General features: G+C 41.0%; 1 protein-coding gene across 4 annotated transcripts in view; it reads left to right on the top strand.

Moving 5' to 3' along the window:
* LOC136018300 (contactin-4) overlaps window positions 1–20,542 on the top strand; it is a 336,419-nt gene that overhangs the window by 213,561 nt on the left and 102,316 nt on the right. For all 4 annotated transcript variants that reach the window (XM_065687395.1, XM_065687396.1, XM_065687393.1 and 1 more), the window contains one exon: window positions 20,062–20,157. In XM_065687395.1, the coding sequence (XP_065543467.1) occupies window positions 20,062–20,157 (96 nt within the window). The remainder of the gene's footprint in view (window positions 1–20,061; window positions 20,158–20,542) is intronic.

Here is a 20,542-nt window from a genome sequence, read left to right as displayed (position 1 = left end):
CAGTATTATGCTTCTCTAGCGTTTTCACTGAAGATTAAACTGTGATCTAGCTATTCAACCTTCTGTGGAGGTCAGAAAAGGTCAGCAATTTAATCCTTTAAATATGTATTTAGGTTACAAACTCATTATGATAAAAGTGCTAGTATTTTCCCCCAATACTTGCTTTGTGATATGTCACATTTCAAATTTGTTCTTTTTTTTACTTTCCTCTTTTGTTTCTTCTTTATTTTTTTTTTCCCAATAGTAGCTGTGTCTGAAATTGAACATATTTTCATAAAGTGGGGAATCTGCTGTGCCACAGTAACAGAATATGGATTAATGATACACTAAACCCTGCGCTTAAAGCAGTACAGGCTTTCAGAAAATAAAAAAAAAAAAAAAAAAAAGCTTTAAACTCCTGAGTATGGATTCTAATAATGGCTTTTCCAAAATGATATACGAAAACACAGCTGAACTGGATTAAATTATGTGCTTTTTATTTTAGGGGATGGGGCTTAGCTTGACAATTTTATTCACTGTACTGTAGTTTCGGTTCGGAAATAACACTGAAATCAATAAGAAGTTATGCCTGGAAAGGAGTGCAGCTCTGATGAGGCAGTTTAGAGATGTACCCACCCATTCAGACATCATTAAAGCTGTTTACTATGGCCAGGATCCTGCTTCAATTTAAGTCGAAGATAAAATGTGTATTGATTTTTAGTGGCACCAGAGTTGGACCATACCCCTCAGAAAACGATGAACTTGCAAGCTGTTCCGCCTGCTCAGCCCCTGTTCTCTTTTTGGCATGACTGGGAGGTGCTGAGCAGCTGTTGGCCATGGGTAGGAGAGCGGTACAGCTCCTTGTGTAGAGGTATGCTGTGAGCAGGATGCACTTTTAATGAGTGTCCTTGCCAAATTATTTCTACTGACTATGAGATAATTTACAGAATGGAACATTAATGCACACAGGTGCTGGAAGTTGCATTTATACTGAACACCTCCACAGACATAAAACCACATGAAGTCCTGGGAAAGGCTGACAGAGTTCGTCTGTCCTCACAGCAAGGCGGCATCGATGCCCTTCCCTAAAGAAGCTCACTAGCCTCTTCTGCAAAACATTTGCAGACCCTTCTTGGGAGTATATATTTGGAGAACTATGCATTAAGATTTAGTTTCAGCTATTTTGGTGGCCTTTGCTAGTCCTGATCTTACTTGCTAGCACCTACTGCTGATCATCTGGAGTATGCTTGCACTCCATGCCCTGTGCAGGTAATGACCCAAGGGCTTTCAGACCTGTTTCTCCCCCTTCCACTGCTATGTTGAGTGTGCTACGAGTCCAAAGGGTCCTGGTTTGAGAAGGTGAGCCAGGCATCTTTTCACCAGAAATGTCTTTGCAGAAGCCTCCAAGCTATTGCCATGTGAGGGTGCATGTGGAGAGTGCCAGCTTCCACATGATTTGTGACTGTTGTCTTTGGATTTGCTCTGGTTTAACCAAAGGTTTGTCAAACAGCAAGGGGCCAGATAGTCAAAACTGGTCAAAATGAGCAACACTTCTGGAAGTGGGTTTGGTGGAAATAGGGCTAAATAAGGTTTTCCCTTCTGTTTGTAATTCTTTGCTAAGTGATGTCCAGAACTTTACTTTTATGATCACGTTGATGTGATGGAATAAGTGAAACATGACTTACCCCAGCAAAGAGAATAGCAATTGCTGTCTTACCTTTCAGTTGATTTATGAGCACCTGTAGAATAGCATCTCTAATCACAGAATCACAGAATGTTTTGAGTTGGAAGGGACCTTAAAGACCATCCAGTTCCAAGCCCTTCCACAGGAGCGGAGGGGGCACTTACTAAACCAGCTTGGCCAAAGCCCCATCCAGTGACTTGAATGAAAGATTAACTGGATATATATAACTTTGAAGAGACTAACTTTGATATTTGTTCTACCTTGCTGACGCCACAGTTTGTTTTCTACCATCAAAGCTTTGAAAACAGACATCCTGCATGGCTCCAGGAGCAGTGCACTGGGTAACCCTGTCCACCCCTGTGCCCTCACCCCCACCCCAGGTGTCCGCAGACTGTGTCTGCTCAATTGTTGCCTCTGCCTGCGGCAGCTAATGCATCCCCAGGACAGGGCCAAGGCTCCACTCTGCTTTCCTGGCATATGACCTTTGTCTTCTCCTGTGGAGCCATCCCCGATACTGGTAGATGAAATATCCTTTCCCTGCTGTGATAACTATTTGACTCATTTTGACTATGACTCAATTTGAACCTAAATTCCTCAACAAGATTTACAGTTTGACCTGAAAATACACAAAGACGGTGCTACCTGCAGTAATACTGGCTTAAAAGTGAACCCTCTGCAGAGCGAGCAAGTAGCCATGCAGTAGCTGTTGCCTTTCTCATCAGTACTGTTGTTTGTCACACACTGCTGATTGTGAAATGAGTATCTAAAGAGGAAAATCAAGTTCAAATTGGTGCAGATTTTCAGTCATATCATTGTTTTGCCCCCTGTTGTTATAAAAAATGCCTAAAAGTGATTCCTGTGAAAGATGAGCTGTTAGAGAAATTGGGTCTACTTTCCAGGGGATTTTAGCATTTTCCACATTGTCACACCCCTGCATGGGGAGGATGGTTGGTGTCCTTCCTCCTGGTACACACAGAGACACTTCTCTGAAATCCATCTCTTTCCAACCAGTAGCAATTTTCTGTGAAGGAGTTTCCTTTGAATCAGGTCCATTCTAATGCTATGGGTATTTTCTGCAGTTGGCAAAAACAATATTGAGATGTTCAGGGGGCTGAGGTACCAGTTTTTAGAACAGAAATGAGGCTTCAGGAGAGGGGATGATGGGGGTGAAGGGAGGCGATCTCAGGGGATGCTGGAGCAGCAGCAAAGCATTGTTGTGCTGCCCCAGGCCGGGGCCTGCAGGCAAGTGGGATTAAATGAAAGGGGGAAAGGTCTCCTCCTCCTCCAGACAGCCCCGGTCAAGTGAAATAGCTGGTTTTATGTATGGAATTTATCCTGAACTGTTTCACTCTGAAGTTTAAAACACGCCTGGAGGTCAGGGTTTGGAGGTGGGATTCTTTCCACTGCTAACCAGAACAGCAGCCTCAGACTTACCTTTTGTATATATTTCATTGTCTTATTCATTTATAGAAACTCTTAACTTTCTTCTTTGATACCGTGAGCATACTCCGAACTTCAGGGAATCACACTATTGTTTCTGAAGACTGTTTCCCCCACACTGTAATAAAGGAAGTTGTTTTACGGAAGTATTTCTGCAAAAATAATTGTTACACATGAATTAGCAGCTAGGACTTAGCACTGTGCAGTGCAAATGGTAGCAGAAAATATAGTAATAATGTGGTTGCAATGAGAATACTTTGGGGCTTTGACCTACCATCCCAAAATAATTTCACTGTGATGGTAGAAAAAGAAAATTACTCCCAACATAATACTAAAAAGGATTTTCTTCAATATTCCCATTGCTGGAATGATTCTTGTTATATCTTGCACCCAAGCAAATCCTGTAATTTTTGCTATTAGTTGCTAAGAAACAAATTATAATTGCTGCTCACATTCTTTACTGTTTTACCCTCTTATTGCCCTGATGTGCATTCATTTTCTTTTTGGAGATTAAATGATCAATGGAGTAATTCTTTCAAGAACAATTAATAATGAAAACATTTTCAGAGAACCACCAGAGTATCTGCCTCGCCTGGCCTAAACAAACAAGCACAACAACAGTCGCATTGATTGATCAGTGAAGCGGTGCACTGCCGCTCGGCTGAATGAGGCATTCGGCACGCGAACTGAATCACTTCCGCAGTGATTACTAATGTCTCAGTGTTGAGAAAAGATGATGTGTTTTAAACCTCCTGGCAGTTAAGGAGACAGAGGGTTTGGGTTGGCTTTTTCAGGAGCTGGGCTGCAGCTGGGATGGTGCGTGTGTTCAGCACTGGTTGCCTGTGTGCATTCTCTTCAGGAAGTTTCTTTATTCAAGGTCTTTTAGCTTGTGAAGGGCAGAAGCCCAGTTCGGCATGTTTTTCTGGCTCCCTGTTACGGATTTCTGTGAGAGCACTTGCCAAAAGACCCTATGGGGTAGATACGTGGGGCTGTGAGTTTTCAGCATCCAGTAAGATGGGGGGAGCACCCCTGCCTGCCTGCACCCACCACCTCAGGATGTGCATGCCTGTGCTCCAAGGCTGGTTTGCACCCCAATATTGAAATACTGTGCTCAGCTATTTCTTGCTCGGGATTTCTTTCTACTTTTTCAGAGCCTTAACTTCAAATCTTCAGCTCTTCCCACAGGTTAATTCACTTTTTCCTGGCATTTTTGTTAGTGTGCTTCCTCCCCAGTGTTTGGTGACAATTCACTTCCAGACAAGAACTGGAGTCTGCTTTTATCCAGGACTGTAAATCTTCCTTAAATAATCTAGTTTTCTTACTTTTTCTTGCATCTTCAGGAATTGGTTTTCTTACCATGGCCTGGTTTCCCTCACGTACCTCAGCACCTCTTTTGCTGTCTCCTTTTTTCACCTTTGAAGCCTTTCAAAGCCTCTGCACAGCCAGGCCAGACAGGGGGCTTCATTGTGGTGCAAAGGAGCGGTTCTGTGGCATCAGCAAGTGACACCATGCTGCAGAGGGTCTGCCATTGCTTCCTTTGGCTGACCTTCCTATTTCAGTTTCCAGAGACACTAACAAAGCTCATTATAGCATTTCCCAAATAAACAGGACACGTCTTAAATCCTGGGTCCAGTAAATAAATCTGGTTTGGTACAGATTCTCTGGTAAGAGGGTTTTCCTAAACTTTTCACTCTTCCTAAAAGAACAGTTGTTTTGTAGCTCCTGAAACTCTGCAAAGAACGCATTATTTTAGAGCTTGCATGTTCACTTCTGCCCACTGCCAGAGGCCCATCTTCCCAGGCTTCCCTTCTCCCACCAGAATGACTGGGACATGATAGCAATCCCTGTTTTTCTCCATGCACTATACTACTCATGAAGCTGTGAAGTCACAGCTCATGAGAGCAGGGCATAAACTGCTTGTGGTGTCCCTGTTTCTGCGTAGTTACAATGTTAAGTTTTTCTGGGCCATCTGATAAGATTTGGGGCTAATTACGACAAATTGGGCTCAAGAGTGTTGTTTCCTGTATGCATGTAGAGTCCCTGCTTCCTCCTCCAGTGCCCTTTAAAGGAAAAATATCATTTATATAAATAAAAGGCCTGCTGATCTTATCCAAAACCAGATACATTTGCCACTTGAGCCCCAGGACTGGGTTGATGACATACAGAGGGTGTTCTTAACAGAGGAGCAAGCAAATTTACTTGAGTCTTTCTTTGTGCATGTATTTCCCAATGTTTCTCTCCTTTGCTGAACTCTTAACCCAGCTGTGTAAAGTGCAGACGGTGACATTAGAGAATCAGCTCCCAACCTCCGCACCTTTGCTGCACAGTCTCCAATGGGTGGAAAACTAGGCTAAGCCTCACATAAGCTCTTTTTTCTCCTTTTTTTTTTTTTTTTTTGATGAATAGGACCAACAGGGAACATATAGCAGAGTACAGATATATAACCTACTTTACTTCCATCAGTGATAGAAGGGCCCTTAACTTACAACAGAAACACAGTATTTATACCTGCTTTGTTTCCACCCAAGGGTTATAAATAAGATGAATATATTATTACTTAAAGCAGTAGCAAGGCATTTGTAAATAATCAGTGCACCTTCTCTCAAAGCTAGTTATCTTTAAGCCTGCAAGTGTTATTTAGGGAAGTGTATTTCAGTTTATATCACGCAGAAATAGTGCTGCTGAGAGTGGGGAGCATTGCACAGGGAGGTGTCAGAGGGCTGTGGCCAGGAGCTGTGAGAGCTGCTGCCAGTGCCTCTGGGCATCACTCCACAATGAGCTTGAGATCACAGGTCTGTTGCAGTGCCATGATTTCCCTTGTGTTGTAGAAATTTAGGGCACAGCAAGGCACTGGCTTGACAGTTCTTCCTGTCTCTCCCCATATTTATTCATTGTGCATTTACTATGTAAAATAACATCTATTCAAATTATATATATTTATACTTAGGGGCTATATTTTAAGAACTAAATGTAGATGTAGGTATTTGTTTAAAATGAATGCTTAAATTGACCCATTTAAGCCCAGTGTGCCAAGGTCCACTGATGTAAGCTTTCCTTGCAAAAAGTTCTGCTGTTGTGTAAAATTCTTTCTAGTCTTGAGATAGCTATCTTTGTGCTAAATCATGTCATGGTGCTGTGGAAAACTCTGACTCCACCTCGAAGGAAATGAGAGATTTCTTGTTTTCTCTGATGTGTTCTGAATGAAGCAGTACGTATTCAGGTTCTGAGCCCAAGTATTTGGGACAGTTTCACTTTGAAGTGGAGTAGATCTCTCTGCATTTAAGATCTTCTGACCTTAGGCTTAATCAGTCACTTTGACATCTCACCTGCTAACTTAATACCACCCTTCTTTTTGTATGCTCAGTGTATAGTTCATAAAGAAAACGGTGTAAAACTCCCAGAGTAAGCTAAGGAGAGAGCAAGACTTTGTCTTTTTTTCCCTACTTTCCCGTGGCTTTGTGCAGGATCTGCTACTGTGCTACTTAGCAGCAAAAGTTTCCTGTTCTTATTCCTGAAGCGTTTACAACTTGCCTGTGTTACCAGCAAGGTAGTTCCCACTGGTGGCCTGTTTGGCTGCTTACCCCTAGGTTATTAGAGAATCAATGCACATCATTTGACATCTCTTCCACTATTGGAAGGCTAAACGTGAGAATTAATATAGTAGTGTACTATGAATATTAATGTGCCCTTAGTAATGGTATTAATCCTCTGAATTTACCTAAACTTACTGAATATTTTTCTGAGCATATTTTCTTAAACCTGAGGATAGGAACAGTTGAATAGCTGTATAGATGATATTGGAATTTCAGGTTGGCACAACTTCAGAATGTAGCCCAGCTACCTTCATTGAGTACAGTCTTACCTCTGTAAATCACTGATGTCCAGCTGGCTTACTCTGATGAAAACTAGAATGGCACATAAACAAGAGAGGAAAATTAACTGCAAATTTAAATTACTATTTTGACAATAAATTAAATAGCCTGAAAAAGTAGATGCCAATATAAAGCAGTATACACAAGAGTGCAGTGACCCTTCGGGGAGCTTGGTTATTCAGCGAATTTAAACCCTGCTTTCTTGAAAAGACAAAATGGGATATTGTGGACAGCAAACGTGTAAATTTAAAAGAAATCTTTCCTTCGACTTATGGATAATTATTAGCATTCATAAGGGTCTTTCCTTCAAATGTTGATATATTGGACATTTTTATTAGCAATCCTGTAGATACTCTTCTCTGCGGTATAGTCAGCAGCAGGCAGGGTTGCAGTATGCTATATCCCCACCCATGATTTGACATACACGTCCATTGTCACCACTCTTTTATCATGTAGGAGTTAATTTTCCACAGCTAGTAGTCTCACCTGCTCACTCTCTCCATTACAGGCGTTAGGGGTAGGTCAGGGCTGTGAACCATTGCTTTCTGCTGTCCAGGCAGTCCATGATGCACTCAAACCACATAAACATCTGTGGGCACAACTAAGGCTTCCTTTGGTCTGGGTTCTTTCCCATTACAGAACTCTCCAGACATCTTCCAAAAACTGACCCTGGAGTGGCACAAACATCTGAAGAGCTGTAAAATTATGTTTTTGTGGTATGTTATAATCACTTTTCCTGGCGGATAGAGAATAGGACAAGGAATCTCAGTAGGATGTTTCTTTTAATGCCTCCCCTTTTTGCTTTAAATCCCCTGGTCTGTCAAATAAAATAATGCTATTTACCTAGTTTGAAGAAATAATTATTATCCTTAGGTTGATCTTTACTGATTCTGTATCAGTGCAAATCACTATTGTCTTAAAATGTGTGGAAAATAGCAGTTACATGCCCCCCTGGTCAAGTGCAGACTATACCCAAAGGCCAGAGGTGGGCTCTGTCTTTGTAAGAAAAGGTCTTTTCCTATTGATGGGATGCAAGGCCAGTGCAGAACAATTTTATCTTAGTGGCTGCTGCTTCATTGTTTTATTTTTTCGTTCCTGTTTTCCTTCTTGAAAGCAGAACCAGGGAGTCAGTATTGGCATGCAAAGACAGCAGAGCTTTAAATATGTTTGTCAAAAGTTGTCCCATGTTATTTTTCCTGTCTGCAACAAACGTGACTGCCATTTCATAATTCATTAGACATGAGAGATGAACAGAATGAAGAAATATCTCCTCTCTAGGAGACACTGCCTAGCATCATAATGTGCATTTCCACAGGCAAGCTGAACTACTGGATACTCTCTGAGCATCAGGATCTCTGTAGGGTCTCTTTCGTTTGTGTTTCTATCAAGTAAAGGGAAATTTTTCTTTGAAATTTGTAGCTGAGTGATCTTGTGTCACATTATTTTACATTATCTGGGGCCTGAATTTGCATTCATTTATCTGCACAAAGTAAGAAGGTGCAGCAGAGCATGCTCCAGTGGGGCACACAAGGGGTGCCTGTGATGTTAATGCTCAGCTATGAAGTGAAAGGGGGCTGTGCAGTATTTCCTTCCCCCAACAGAAGTACTGCTTCCTCGCTATTGCAAAATCATCTGTGCTGGGAGAAAGCGTAAGAATAACTCACTGTTTTGCTAGGAAAATATAAAAACTTCTGAGAATGAAATAACTCTGTCCAAAGTCAACCCAAGGGGAAATGTCTGCCCAGCTCTTCCAAATTAAAGTAATAAAATAAAATTTTCTGAGTCCTCAGCATTTCGACTGGCACAGAAGACTTGCTTCAAAATAAACGTTTGAAATATTTCCTATAGAAGGAAGGTAAGCGGGCAGCTTTTATGAAGTGGAACATAAAAAAAGATCATCATCAAATCTCTTTTTTTGGTAACATCATACAAAAGAGTGATTTGGCTTTGGAGGAGATCAGTGGGTGCCTTGAAGACACTGCTAAGAGCCTCTGTTCTCCCATCAGATGAGTGCCATGAAGGAAGGCAGAAAAGCACTTGGGGCTGCTTATTGCCTATTTGGAAGCAAGGTTCAAATCCCAGTGAGGTGCTGAGGACATAGTGTGGCAGGCAGAGCCATCCTCGTGAGGACAAGCAGCTCATGCTTGGTGTGAGGGAGGAAGGGGAAAGCAGTCCAAGCACAGTGTGAGGATCTGTGGCTCCTGTTAGCTGTGTGTTGGCCAGTGGGATTGGTAACACTCGAGGAAATGCAGTTGAAGTCCAGAAGACAAGGCAAAAGCCTAAGGAGGAATTTTAGCTACGTGGGTAGGCAAATCAGCCTGTCTTTGGTTGATGGTGGTCAGAAACACTTGGTAAGATTTAAACAGTCTCAGTTTCAGAACCCAGGTAGAGACGTCAAAATCCAAGATGACACATAGATCAGAGATGACAGTGAGGGGGAGAGCTTGCAAGGAGAACAATATCTTGGCTCATGTTCCAGCACACCAACTTTCCCCTTTCCTAATCCACGCATGTCCATTTGCAGCTCACTGCTGGCTCACGTGGGAGTTGCTGCAAGCCCTTGTCCCTGGATGGGAGGCAGTTTGCCTCCCCTGAGAATGCCTGGTTTGCCTTCAAACCTTTGACTCTCTTCTCATTGCATAGTTAAGTTGAGCCTTCAGAGCAAACCCCACTGTGAAAATCCCCACAGCAAAGGCTCGTCTGAGAATTTTTGTCTTGAAGCAGGATAGCAATTTCTGTGCAGGAAAGATCAGGGAAAGGGGAAAGATCTAGGAATCCAAACCGGACTTAGCCACTTGGTAAAGCTGCACAGGCAGTACCTTGTTTCAAGTCCAAGAAAAAATATTTTCCGAGAGCGAGGAGGGGGGAGGGGAATGGCAAGATGTTTACCTCTAAAACATGTTTTTCGGTGAAGTAGAAATCCCAGTGAAATTTCTGTTCTAAAGGTCAAATGAGAAAGCTTTCATCTCCAGACTTGTAAACTATTTCTCAAATCAGTGACTCTTAAAAATTATTCATTAGAACACCAGCTCTTAAACTAGAATTCTATTAAGCTCTTTATCAAAGGTGGTTTTATTCCAAACTGCACTGGCCACTGTTTAGTCTTGACACAACAGCAAGGACATGGGCAAAAGAACTTAGTCTTCATGTATTTGTGAAAGGGATGACATAAAACCCTGCTTTTAAAAAGTCAGGCATAGGTTTTATAGAGACAGTGTTTAGAGATGTTAGAGCCATAAATATTAGGAGGCAAATCTTGTCAAGTCTTTTGAAGCAAAAAGCTTTAATGCTTTTGTGGGTGCTAGTCATCAGTTAAAGTGCTTTCAGCCTGCTTTCATATAGGCGGTCTATGATTTCTTCAAACCAGTGTCCTCTAAAATCTGAGATTGATTGAGATGCACTGCAATCCCATCTTCAAGACTGTTTTATGGGCCAAATTAGCATAGTTTATAGTATACAGTCAGATCATATTATTCCATGAGCAATGATGCAAATGACTTCTGTCTCCATCTGGTTGTGTGTTTTGTCCAGGATAGGAAAGAATGCTCTGTTGTATGTGGAAAGTTATGGAAATGTGATGAAAACAATTTGGATGATGGCAAACAAGCTATCTCTTGGTAAAAGGTTCTTTATTCAGTCTGAACAAGGAATATTTAGACAATCCTGGTGAGGTTTTTTTGTTGAACAAGATGTCATTGCCAACCTGTTCAGATTCCCCTTGAAGTGAGGTCATGTGGTCTTTAATAATAAAAAATAAATTAAAAAATCCCATTGGCTTTAGTTCAAGGACTGAATGTGACCTTAAACATGACTCTAAATTTTAGATTGCTGAGATCATCTTAAAATTATAGAAGGGGTATTAGAAGGGAAACCCCATTATGCTCCGTAAATCTCTTTAAGTCATGCCTGAAAATTGACTTTAGGTTCCTTGGCTGTATCTGTGTACCTAAGTGGATTGTGCATTTCACATATATGAAAAGGTATTTACCCCTTTACATAAATCATTACTTCACTTTCTATTGTATGGGTGCTCTGAAGTTCATGTAATGTATCTAGTAAAGGTGGTGTTTTGTCCACTACAGAATATACAGAATTGCCAGCGAACATTTCTAGTTTTCTAATTTGACAGTTCTTAAATTATGGGGTTCGTTTGTGACCAGTTAACTTATCAGATTAATTTGTAATCATTCAAGGTTTTTTTATCCAAAGTACAACCAAGTCTCAAGGGTGAAATACCATGCCAAACACCCAGGCTAAAAGAACTCCTTGTATGCTGATCCAAGGATTTGTTGATAATCTAGCTGAAGGATTAGTAACCTAATCAAAGACTTGGGGTTTGTACAGTTACAATGATACCAAGGCTAAAGTGCGTAGTAACTTTACACTTGCAATGATGCACACAGGCTAGAACGGGTGGGTGTCATCCACCCTTTTCTTTTCCTGTGCTCCTCCTGGATGTAAGCTGGGTCGTGTCACCCTTCCCAGGAGGAGGCAGTTACAACCCCTTACTGCCTCAGAGATGCTTTGTTAGGAGATCATGATGAGGCAGGGGGGAGCCCGGGGTGTCTTCCTCCTGACTGGGACTGACCTGATATTTTTATGTGTTTGCTACTACTGCTGTACTGCCTGCTTTTTCTTCATTGATTTCTATCTCTGTTACATCTGAGATTTACCATATGTGTTTTGTATATGTAGTGTTCTTGCTCATGGTTCTCTCTGTTCCAGCCAAACCAACTTTTGCTCAGTCCTGGTTTGTGTTTTGTGAGTAGGACCTGCAGATTTCTACCTTTAGCCATCTATTTCCATCCTGTGGCTGAACCAGCAAGACCTCTGCAGTTACCTTGTGGTTGTGTTCTTGGGGTCCCATGTTACAATCGCTTGGTTTTCCTTCAAGCATATACATCCTCTGTCACTCTGTAGGAATAATGATCCATTTGGAGATACAGATAGACATATAAATATACAGGTATTATGCTTTGGTAGCTACTTGCTATCAACTCAGTAGAGCAGTATCACTGATGTGTTATCAGATTTGCGTTACAAAAGTCTCTAGAGGTAGACTTTAAGAAAAATATAGCAGCATAAAAGCCACTAACTTTTTTTTCCCCTCTAAGCCTGAATATTAGTCCTGTTTTCTTTTGGAAATGAAAATTCAGTGATGCATAAAGAAGTGATTGATGTATGTATGTTTTTTTATAGAATATAGTAGAAGGAGAAATAGTTTCATATCAGTTAAACAAGATTAATATGTAAAAACAGCAGTGACACTGTTTTTCTAATTGTTAGGAAAAAAAAAAACCTTAAATGTAATGACAAAGGGTTCACTAATGCTGTATGAGTTTTTGACAGTGTGCCATTCAAGGCAACGTACAGCAGTGCTTTCTTCTACATGATATAGTCACATAAATAGGCTTTCCAAAAGACATGCAGACACCTGTCACCAACAGTTTGAATCATTTACTATTCATGTAATTTTCTATAGTATTTTTGGCTTTGTTTAATAGTTCTAAAATAGCCCTTTTGCATAGAGAGTTCTCTCTTAATTTCAGAACCAGCGTAATTATGAAAGCATTTTGGTTTCTAAAAATATGCCACTCATTAAAAAAAATAAAGGCAAACCATGGAAACCCTCCTCCTGCAAACAAAGGCAGGCAAAACAGAGCTTAGCTTTCATTAAAAATAGGGATCTCTCTGTCAAATCACTGATGACCTGAGACATACAGCGTCCCGAGGGAAGCCTCGTGGTTTCGGTCTGGTTTCCAGGGCACGGTGGAAACCAGCAGCTGATTTATTTCCATGTTGCAGCCAACAGTGGGAACCGAGGGGGCCTCGTGTACATGCACCATAACCACTCTGCTTGGGTAGAGGTCTTAACAACAGAAGAGTCAATGATGCTAAATACAAATCAGGGGTATAAATACAAAAAGCAGAGGTCAAATATTGTACTGCCCTCGCCAGTGGGAACTTGCAGCAAAATAAGCTGATACGATCTTGTTTGCTTGCTCATGTTTCAATGTAATCTGTGAAATATTTCTTTAAAAGAACAAACTTTGATGTCCAGAACTTATTTAGTGGTCACTTAGAAAAAGATTTACCAAGTTTCCTAAATAAAGTACAAACCTGAGTAGGTTCTAATAAAGGATAAAATGATACAGCTCTTTTATTCTGCTTATAATTGAATCTTCTTTGCTATAAAGACTGATTCTTTTGTACGTAAAACTTGGGGAAATGTTTCATTACTCTAGCCAAAGTTGGATAATGGTTACTGTGAAAAGCCATATGTTTTTGATTAGAATTTCCATATGCCATTTACTGAGACAAACTATCCAATCTTAAGGGGCTTTGGATCGTTTCAGATAGTTTAAGCTTTTATTAAACCACATTTGAGGTTTTGGAAGGAGCTTGTTCAATGCAATATCCTACCCAAACTGCAAAGCTAGTGGGGTTGGCAGCTGCTGCTGGCATCTTCTGGGCTTTTGAGCATTTTTGAGGAATAAGCGTCTGTATCAAACTGGCGTCACTTAACAGTACCTGCACAAGTTCTATCACTAAACATTAAGGCAGAGTTTTAACAGAGGCTACAGGAAAATCTATTGATGCAAGAAAAGACGTTCAAGTTCATATTAAAGAGTGGGTGTTAGTGTGCATGTGCTAACAGCATATTGCACTCTAGTGCATTTCAGCGCCAGATGTCAAGGTTTTGTGCAAATATAAGCTAATTAAGCGTCTTTCGAGAGAGACAGTTTAAATGTTCCTCCTTAGAGATGTACAAACTTTGTCACAGAGAACTTCAGTGATTTTTCCGGTCATGCAGTCACTAGTACAGTGGTGTCAGTGGTACAATTGAATGTATTTTTCACAGGTTAAATACATGCAGCTTTATACTCATATGGATCTTATAACTTTGATTTAGAATCAATACTGTGGAGGTGAAGATGTTTAAGTGGCATCCTTATTCATTAAATAAGGGCTAAATAACTGTTAATCGTGATAACCTGCCTGCATTCTTGTTAAACCTTCCTGTCATACACCTTTTTGCCCTGAAAACATTACTAATTGTGTCCTCATGCAATGCTGGAGTTACTGGAGCTTGTACAATGTGTTTCTGTTTTCAGTGGAGTCATTGATTTAGGGTTGTATGCTCCCAGTAGGCTTTGGCAGGACCTCCAGAATGGGAAAGTGTTAATATTTTCTTCCTCAATGGTTTCTCTTAATCAATTTTTACACTTTCTTTTTAAATAGAGAATGTCCAAGTTAAATAGGACAAAAACTACTATACACGTGTATTATTTTCCCAACAGTCTTACCAATATCTGATCTTGATTACTTGAAATCACACATTTAAAATAAAAGCCTCATCTGCAAGTTATTGGTGCAAGTGACCTAGGATTTCTCACGCAGATGTATGATGCTTTGATTAGCTAGGTTAAGTTTACATCCTTCTTGTGTGTGCTATGCTGTGTTGCTTCCTTTTTGATCAACATTATCTTTTCATGGTCTTGTACTGCCCAGTGCCACAAATCCCTGAGTTGAACAGATACACTTTCACCAAAAGCCAGGCTGGGATCCTGGCTCTGACAAGCAGTTTATATTCCTTTAAGCAGTCCTCAGTTCTGGTCATGTTTGGTTTATTTCACGTATAAATATTTTCATTGAAATCAAAGCTCCTTTCTTTTCTGATCTGTGTAATGATAGATCATTGTAATTGAAGTAATTCGTAACCTAAAAACTTTGATTAAGTCGCAAAGATGCCTGCATGCTAAAACTTGATGAATTTATCATTTCCAGGCATTGTTTTGCTCTGTTATTCTCTGCCTTCTATTTACCAGTGCTCATTGCATTTCACTATAATGACCAGGTCTTTTATTTCTGTTATGAGGTATTTAGTGCACGATGGGGTACTTTAATTATTAATCATTATGTGATTATTTTCAGATTTCATATATACTGTATTGCCAGGTCCCAAGGAGCAAACCTCTGGGGCTTTCAGGTCTGTTAGTAGGCATCAGGCCCCCATGCATTCACACTGGCTTCCAGACCCCTTCCTCCTTACCAATATTTCATGCATCTGAAGGCTAGGTAGGTGCAGTACCCCCTATCACTGGCCATATTTGCCACCAGTTTATCCCTAACTGAACCTGGCTGCTTCAGTGTGATTAAAATCTAGTTAGTGTTTGTACATGTTCTAGAAAGGTGGTCTTCATCTCCAGCCATTAAGGATACTGAACCTACTGCTCTCTGTGGTAGTTTATTCCAGCAGCTGATCGTCATTATTCATAGTAAGTTGAGTTTCTCATCTCCGTTTCCATGACTTCAGCTTTATACCACTGGTTTTGCTATATCCTCCACTGGATTAACAAACACTTCAAGGGATGGTACCATCTCCTTGTGACAGTGCTTCTGCATGTAGACCAGAGATTTCTCACTCCTGTTTGAGAAAGTAGTGACCTGTTTGAGGCTGTCACTGCCTCCCTCACAAATGTGAAATGTAACAAGAAGGAGTAGGAAATAAAAAAAGGTAAAACACCTCACAGTGAGAAAAATGTGGGTAGAGGCCAGCCCTGTAGCAGCACATGCTGGCTGAATAGCCATGCTGTGTTGTGAGGGTCCTCTGCTTGGGCATGGTGGCAGGTCCAGCAGCTGGATACCTGCACACCTAACATTTCTAAGGTCATCTAGTTCTGCTCAAGTGCAATTTCCAGTGGAAAGAGATCTAGTATCAAAGGAAATGGGCAGATATGATAGTCCAGCTTCACACCTTCTTCCAAAACACCAAGTATGCCAAGAAATAATTGAACTTCCTGGCTTAATAAGTCATTTGGCATTCTTGTGGGTTTGTTGTTTTTTTTTCTTATTTGAAAATAAGAACAAAAATTCTCGTATGTACTATGACAAGTGCAAGGTCCTACACCGGGGTCGGGGCAATCCCAGGCGCAGCTGCAGGTTGGGAAGAGAAGAGATTCAGAGCAGCCCTGCGGAGAAGGACTTGGGGGTGATGGTCAATGAGAAAATGAACATGAGCCAGCTTCAGTGTGCGCTCGCAGCCCAGAAAGCCAACCGTATCCTGGGCTGCATCAAAAGGAGCGTGACCAGCAGGTCGAAGGAGGTGATCCTGCCCCTCTACTCTGCTCTTGTGAGACCTCACTTGGAGTATTGTGTGCAGTTCTGGTGTCCTCAACATCAAAAGGACATGGAACTGCTGGAACAAGTCCAGAGGAGGCCACGAGGATGATCAGGGGACTGGAGCACCTCCCATATGAAGACAGGCTGAGAAAGTTGGGGCTGTTCAGCCTGGAGAAGAGAAGGCTGCGTGAGGACCTCAGAGCAGCCTTCCAGTATCTGAAGGGGGCCTATAGGGATGCTGGAGAGGGACTCTTCATTAGGGACTGTAGTGACAGGACAAGGGGTAACGGGTTAAAACTTAAACAGGGGAAGTTTAGATTGGATAAAAGGAAGAAGTTCTTTCCTGTAAGGGTGGTGAGGCAGTGGAATGGGTTGTCCAGGGAAGTTGTGAATGCTCCATCCCTGGCAGTGTTCAAGGCCAGGTTGGACAGAGCCTTGGGTGACGTGGTTTAGTGTGAGGTGTCCCTGCCTGTGGCAGGGGGTTTAGAACTGGATGATTTTAAGGTCCTTTCCAACCCTAACTATTCTGATTCTATGATTCATATGTAACCGAGGGTCTTTAGGCTTGGGGGCAAAGCAGAGTGAATCTTAATGTTCTCATCAGGGGAGACATACAGCCAAACCATTTCTGCTGTATTTCAGAGTCATTCTGCAGTGTTGAATGTTATTCTTTCTTCTTCTTTTGCTGTCCCATTGATTTTTTTAATGTCAAACGAATAATTTCTTGCGTACTCTCTGGGGAAGGTAGAGAGGCACTAGAAAGCTGTGTTTCCCTGGGAGGAAGATCATAAACATGGGGAAAGAAATGTTAAAGTACTGCTTCTGTGTTAAAGCATCCTGTGGGGTGGTTTTCAGCAAGTGTGTTATAACTTCTGTTCAGCAAGTGGTTTCACCTGCATGTATGGGGAATTCAGCGATAGGAAATTTCAGTGCAATATTCTGCACCCATTAGAGCAGAATTCGGTAGGAAAGGTTTTTGTCTACTTCGCACAGCCTGTGAAAGCAGAGGGGAACCTTTTGAACTCACACATCACTAATCTGTATGCTTTGTAACCGTTCAGTAACACTAATATTGTTCCTAATTTCTTGGGAAATTGCAAGGTGGTGATTAAATGAAATTTCTTGCTAATATAATCTCAATGATACTGTTAATTCAAGTTAGTATTTAGGTATTGCAAAAATAACTCTAAAGTATGGATTTCAGAATGCATGAGCATAATCAGCCCAATCACTTTGAGATATTCACCTTTCTTATAATTATCTTAATCTTGTTATTTTGCCTGGAGCCAGATTTTAAGTACATGCATGAGGCTTTTTGGAATTGACAGTTGACTTCCAAAGCCTGATAGTTTGCACTACAAGCAACAGCGATGAATGCTCTGCTTTGTTTGCTGCCTCCAATTGGTTTTGACCATTCCTTCATCATTTCCTACTTGTTCATCCAAGCAGACAGTTCTTTCCTTTTCTTGTCATAAATATATAGCTGTTTTGTCAACAAATAGTGTTATTTCTTCCTTCAAAAAAATGACCAAAACTAAACAGAGGACTAGATTTGTGTTTAAACTATTGAGTTATGCACTTTCTCTCCATACTATTGTAATCAAGAGTTGCTGGCTCACCAAGCAGGTGGCTGTTTCTTACTAGTAATAATGAAAGCCCTTTTCCATTCTCTCCCCTGCGATTAGCAGAAATCCCCAGAGCACTGTGTAAGTAAGCTTAAACACACAGGCTCAGAGTTCAAGCAGTTTTTCTTTGATCTTGCTTTTTTAGGATTCAGGCCTGAAAACTGAATTCTTTATAATCTCTAAAATATTTTATGTATGAATATGCATATGGCATAACTTACTAGTTCTGTCAACTAAAGCATGAAGTGGATGAAGATATAAACATCTAAACCTATATATGAAGAATCTTCCATTGGATATTATTTTATACGTACCAATACTTGGGCAATTTTCTTTGTAGTGCGTATATATGTTTGTATATACATGTCTAGAAAACATCTGCTTTGGTCGTTGAGACTTGTTTTACTTTACTTTTTTGCTTATTGGAAATAATATTAATGTAAAAAACATTTCCTAATACCATATTTATTCTTTCAAGAATCTGTTTGGTTTCACGCTATTATTCCTTGTGCAACTGTTCTCAGTAAGGATGGAATCCAATCTTGTGCTTGTGAGCATTCAAAAGATATTTAAGAGTATGGCACTGACGGGTGGCCAGAGGAATGTAATAGGGGTTCCTGAAAAGTACATTCCACCTTTTTTATGGAACTTAGGACAGAAAAATTGTATCTCTGTTTTCACTGATAATGGAGTTTCTTCTGTTTTCCTTCTGTGTTTTTGTCTAGGCCAAAACATACAGAAGGACAGAGAAAATTACCCTGCTCGAAGTTGCAAACCCAGACTATGACTTGAGGCTGGGAAACTCCATGCTTTATTGTTTCCTTGTACCTACACAGAGTCTGAACAAACAGTTCACATTAGTCAACCTGCTGTTAAATTCCTAGCCAGGTTAAATTTGGACTGCTTTTAGTCTCAAGTGTAGCTTTGAACCTCCCGTGTGAACCCATTTTGCCCAAAGGGTTTGATAATGCAACAGCCTTAGCAGCCAGTGCAGACAGCATCACTTCACAGGGTCGGACGTCACTGTCTGTCCATGGGTTGGGCAGAAGTTGGGTGGGAGGCAGGTTTGGACTAGTTTTGTCTTCATAAATAATACACTGTGGTGCAGCAGGTTGTTTCAGTCCCCACAATATTTACCCACTAAAATACAAATGAAAAAGCTGAAATAATATAAGAAGATCCTGGGAATGATGTAACAAATAACATAAAGGTATGGAAGAACAGTGCTGGAAATCTCACAATGATTACTAGCACTGTAACAAATTGTTATCACTACTTCCACTGTCATTCCCTTTTTGCTTGGATTTTGTCCAGAATTTGGCTTTAGCAGGAAGGGTCCATGAAAAAGGTTTCTAAAATAAAGCAGTGACTTATTCTGATTTTCTAATTTTAACTTTTTTTTTTTTAAGTATGCATGCCTGTGTTTCCAGAAAACATTTTCAAGAGGGGATAAAAATCAAGGCTTTTCATCCTTGTAACCTTATAATGATGTCCCTACTCTTCCTGCTGTTAAATATTTATCACCTGTGTGTTTTCCCTGGTTCCCAATTGCACTGACAACAGGTCTGTAATCACTAAACCATGGCTCAGCTACACTGAAAGCAAAAAAAAAAGAAAGTAAAGAAAATTGAAATACAAGGGGCTGTTAAAGATAAAAGGCTACCAAAGTGATTCAGTGTAGTAGGGTTCCTGAGCAGCAGCCACTGGTGATCAATACCTGGTGCCACTGCTCAGCTCACAGTCACCTCACCACTTAATAGCAAGTTCCTTGAATTCGGTGTGCAAGGAGAGAAAAGAGGGAGTTACATTTTTGAAGTGCATGGCCTCTGAAGGAGAGGAAAAAGAGAAAGGTGTAAGGAGGACTTTAATTAAAACTCTGCGTGGCTAACATAGAGCTGTTACAAGAGACTTCCTCATGGGAAAGGAAGGGTTTCTACACATGGGTTGCAAGGGCATCAGTAACAAGTCTTCTAAAGGGAAACAGACTGAGTTATAACATAATTGTTTAAGGCAGTAATTCTTCATAGATTCATAAAACAAAACTCTTACCAGTGTTACAAGTTGCTGGAGTTTTCTCTAGGCATGTCTTCTGCCCTGGGTAAATCAGCACTTTTTTCCCCTTACCAGCCGTGCAGCCTGTAGAGTCATTTACTCATCCTGTTGCTGTTTCTTGGTGCACATCACCCTCCCTCTACCCTGCATTCCACTCAGGTCCCAGCAACCGCCCCCCAAACTGATGTTCACCTTGTTTCTGTTGTGCAGCAAACTCTAACTAACCCTCTGGACTTCTCATGAGGAGAAACATTAAACTCCCTCTGAGTTCTTTCTCTCTTCACAGATCTTGAGAACTTCAAAACCAGAACAAGAAGCACTGTCTCCGTTCGCCAGGGCCAGGGCATGGTGCTGCTGTGTGGGCCACCACCGCATTCTGGAGGTAAAGTGGGTTCCTTCTCTTGTTTCCAGCACTTAACAACCTTAGGCAAGGTTTTCATTCTCAGGATATGTCCTGGGAGGTTTAAAAGGGCAAACCTTAAAGAAAGAAGTCTACAGAAGTGCCAGCCTGACTGAATGGATCATGCTGAACCCATACAGTGGGTTGTACTGAGTAAACGGACTGGGAGATCTCCAGTTGGTGTAAATACAGAGAAATAGACAAATTTTGCTGCATTATGGGTATGTACTTAGGAGATGAACTGATTGAAACAGAATGTAAAGCAGTGTGTGCATATACAGAAGATAAGGCCAAGATCTTGTGCAATTTTCAGAAGCTTTTCTGTATGTGGCCTGGGTGTGTCTTCTGCAAAAAGGTTGAAGATTGC

The sequence above is a fragment of the Lathamus discolor genome, chromosome 7, assembly GCF_037157495.1.
Source record: "Lathamus discolor isolate bLatDis1 chromosome 7, bLatDis1.hap1, whole genome shotgun sequence".
Classification (NCBI taxonomy): Eukaryota; Metazoa; Chordata; class Aves; order Psittaciformes; family Psittacidae; genus Lathamus; species Lathamus discolor.
Note: the sequence above shows the minus strand (reverse complement) of the source record. Positions and strands in the feature narration are given on the sequence as shown.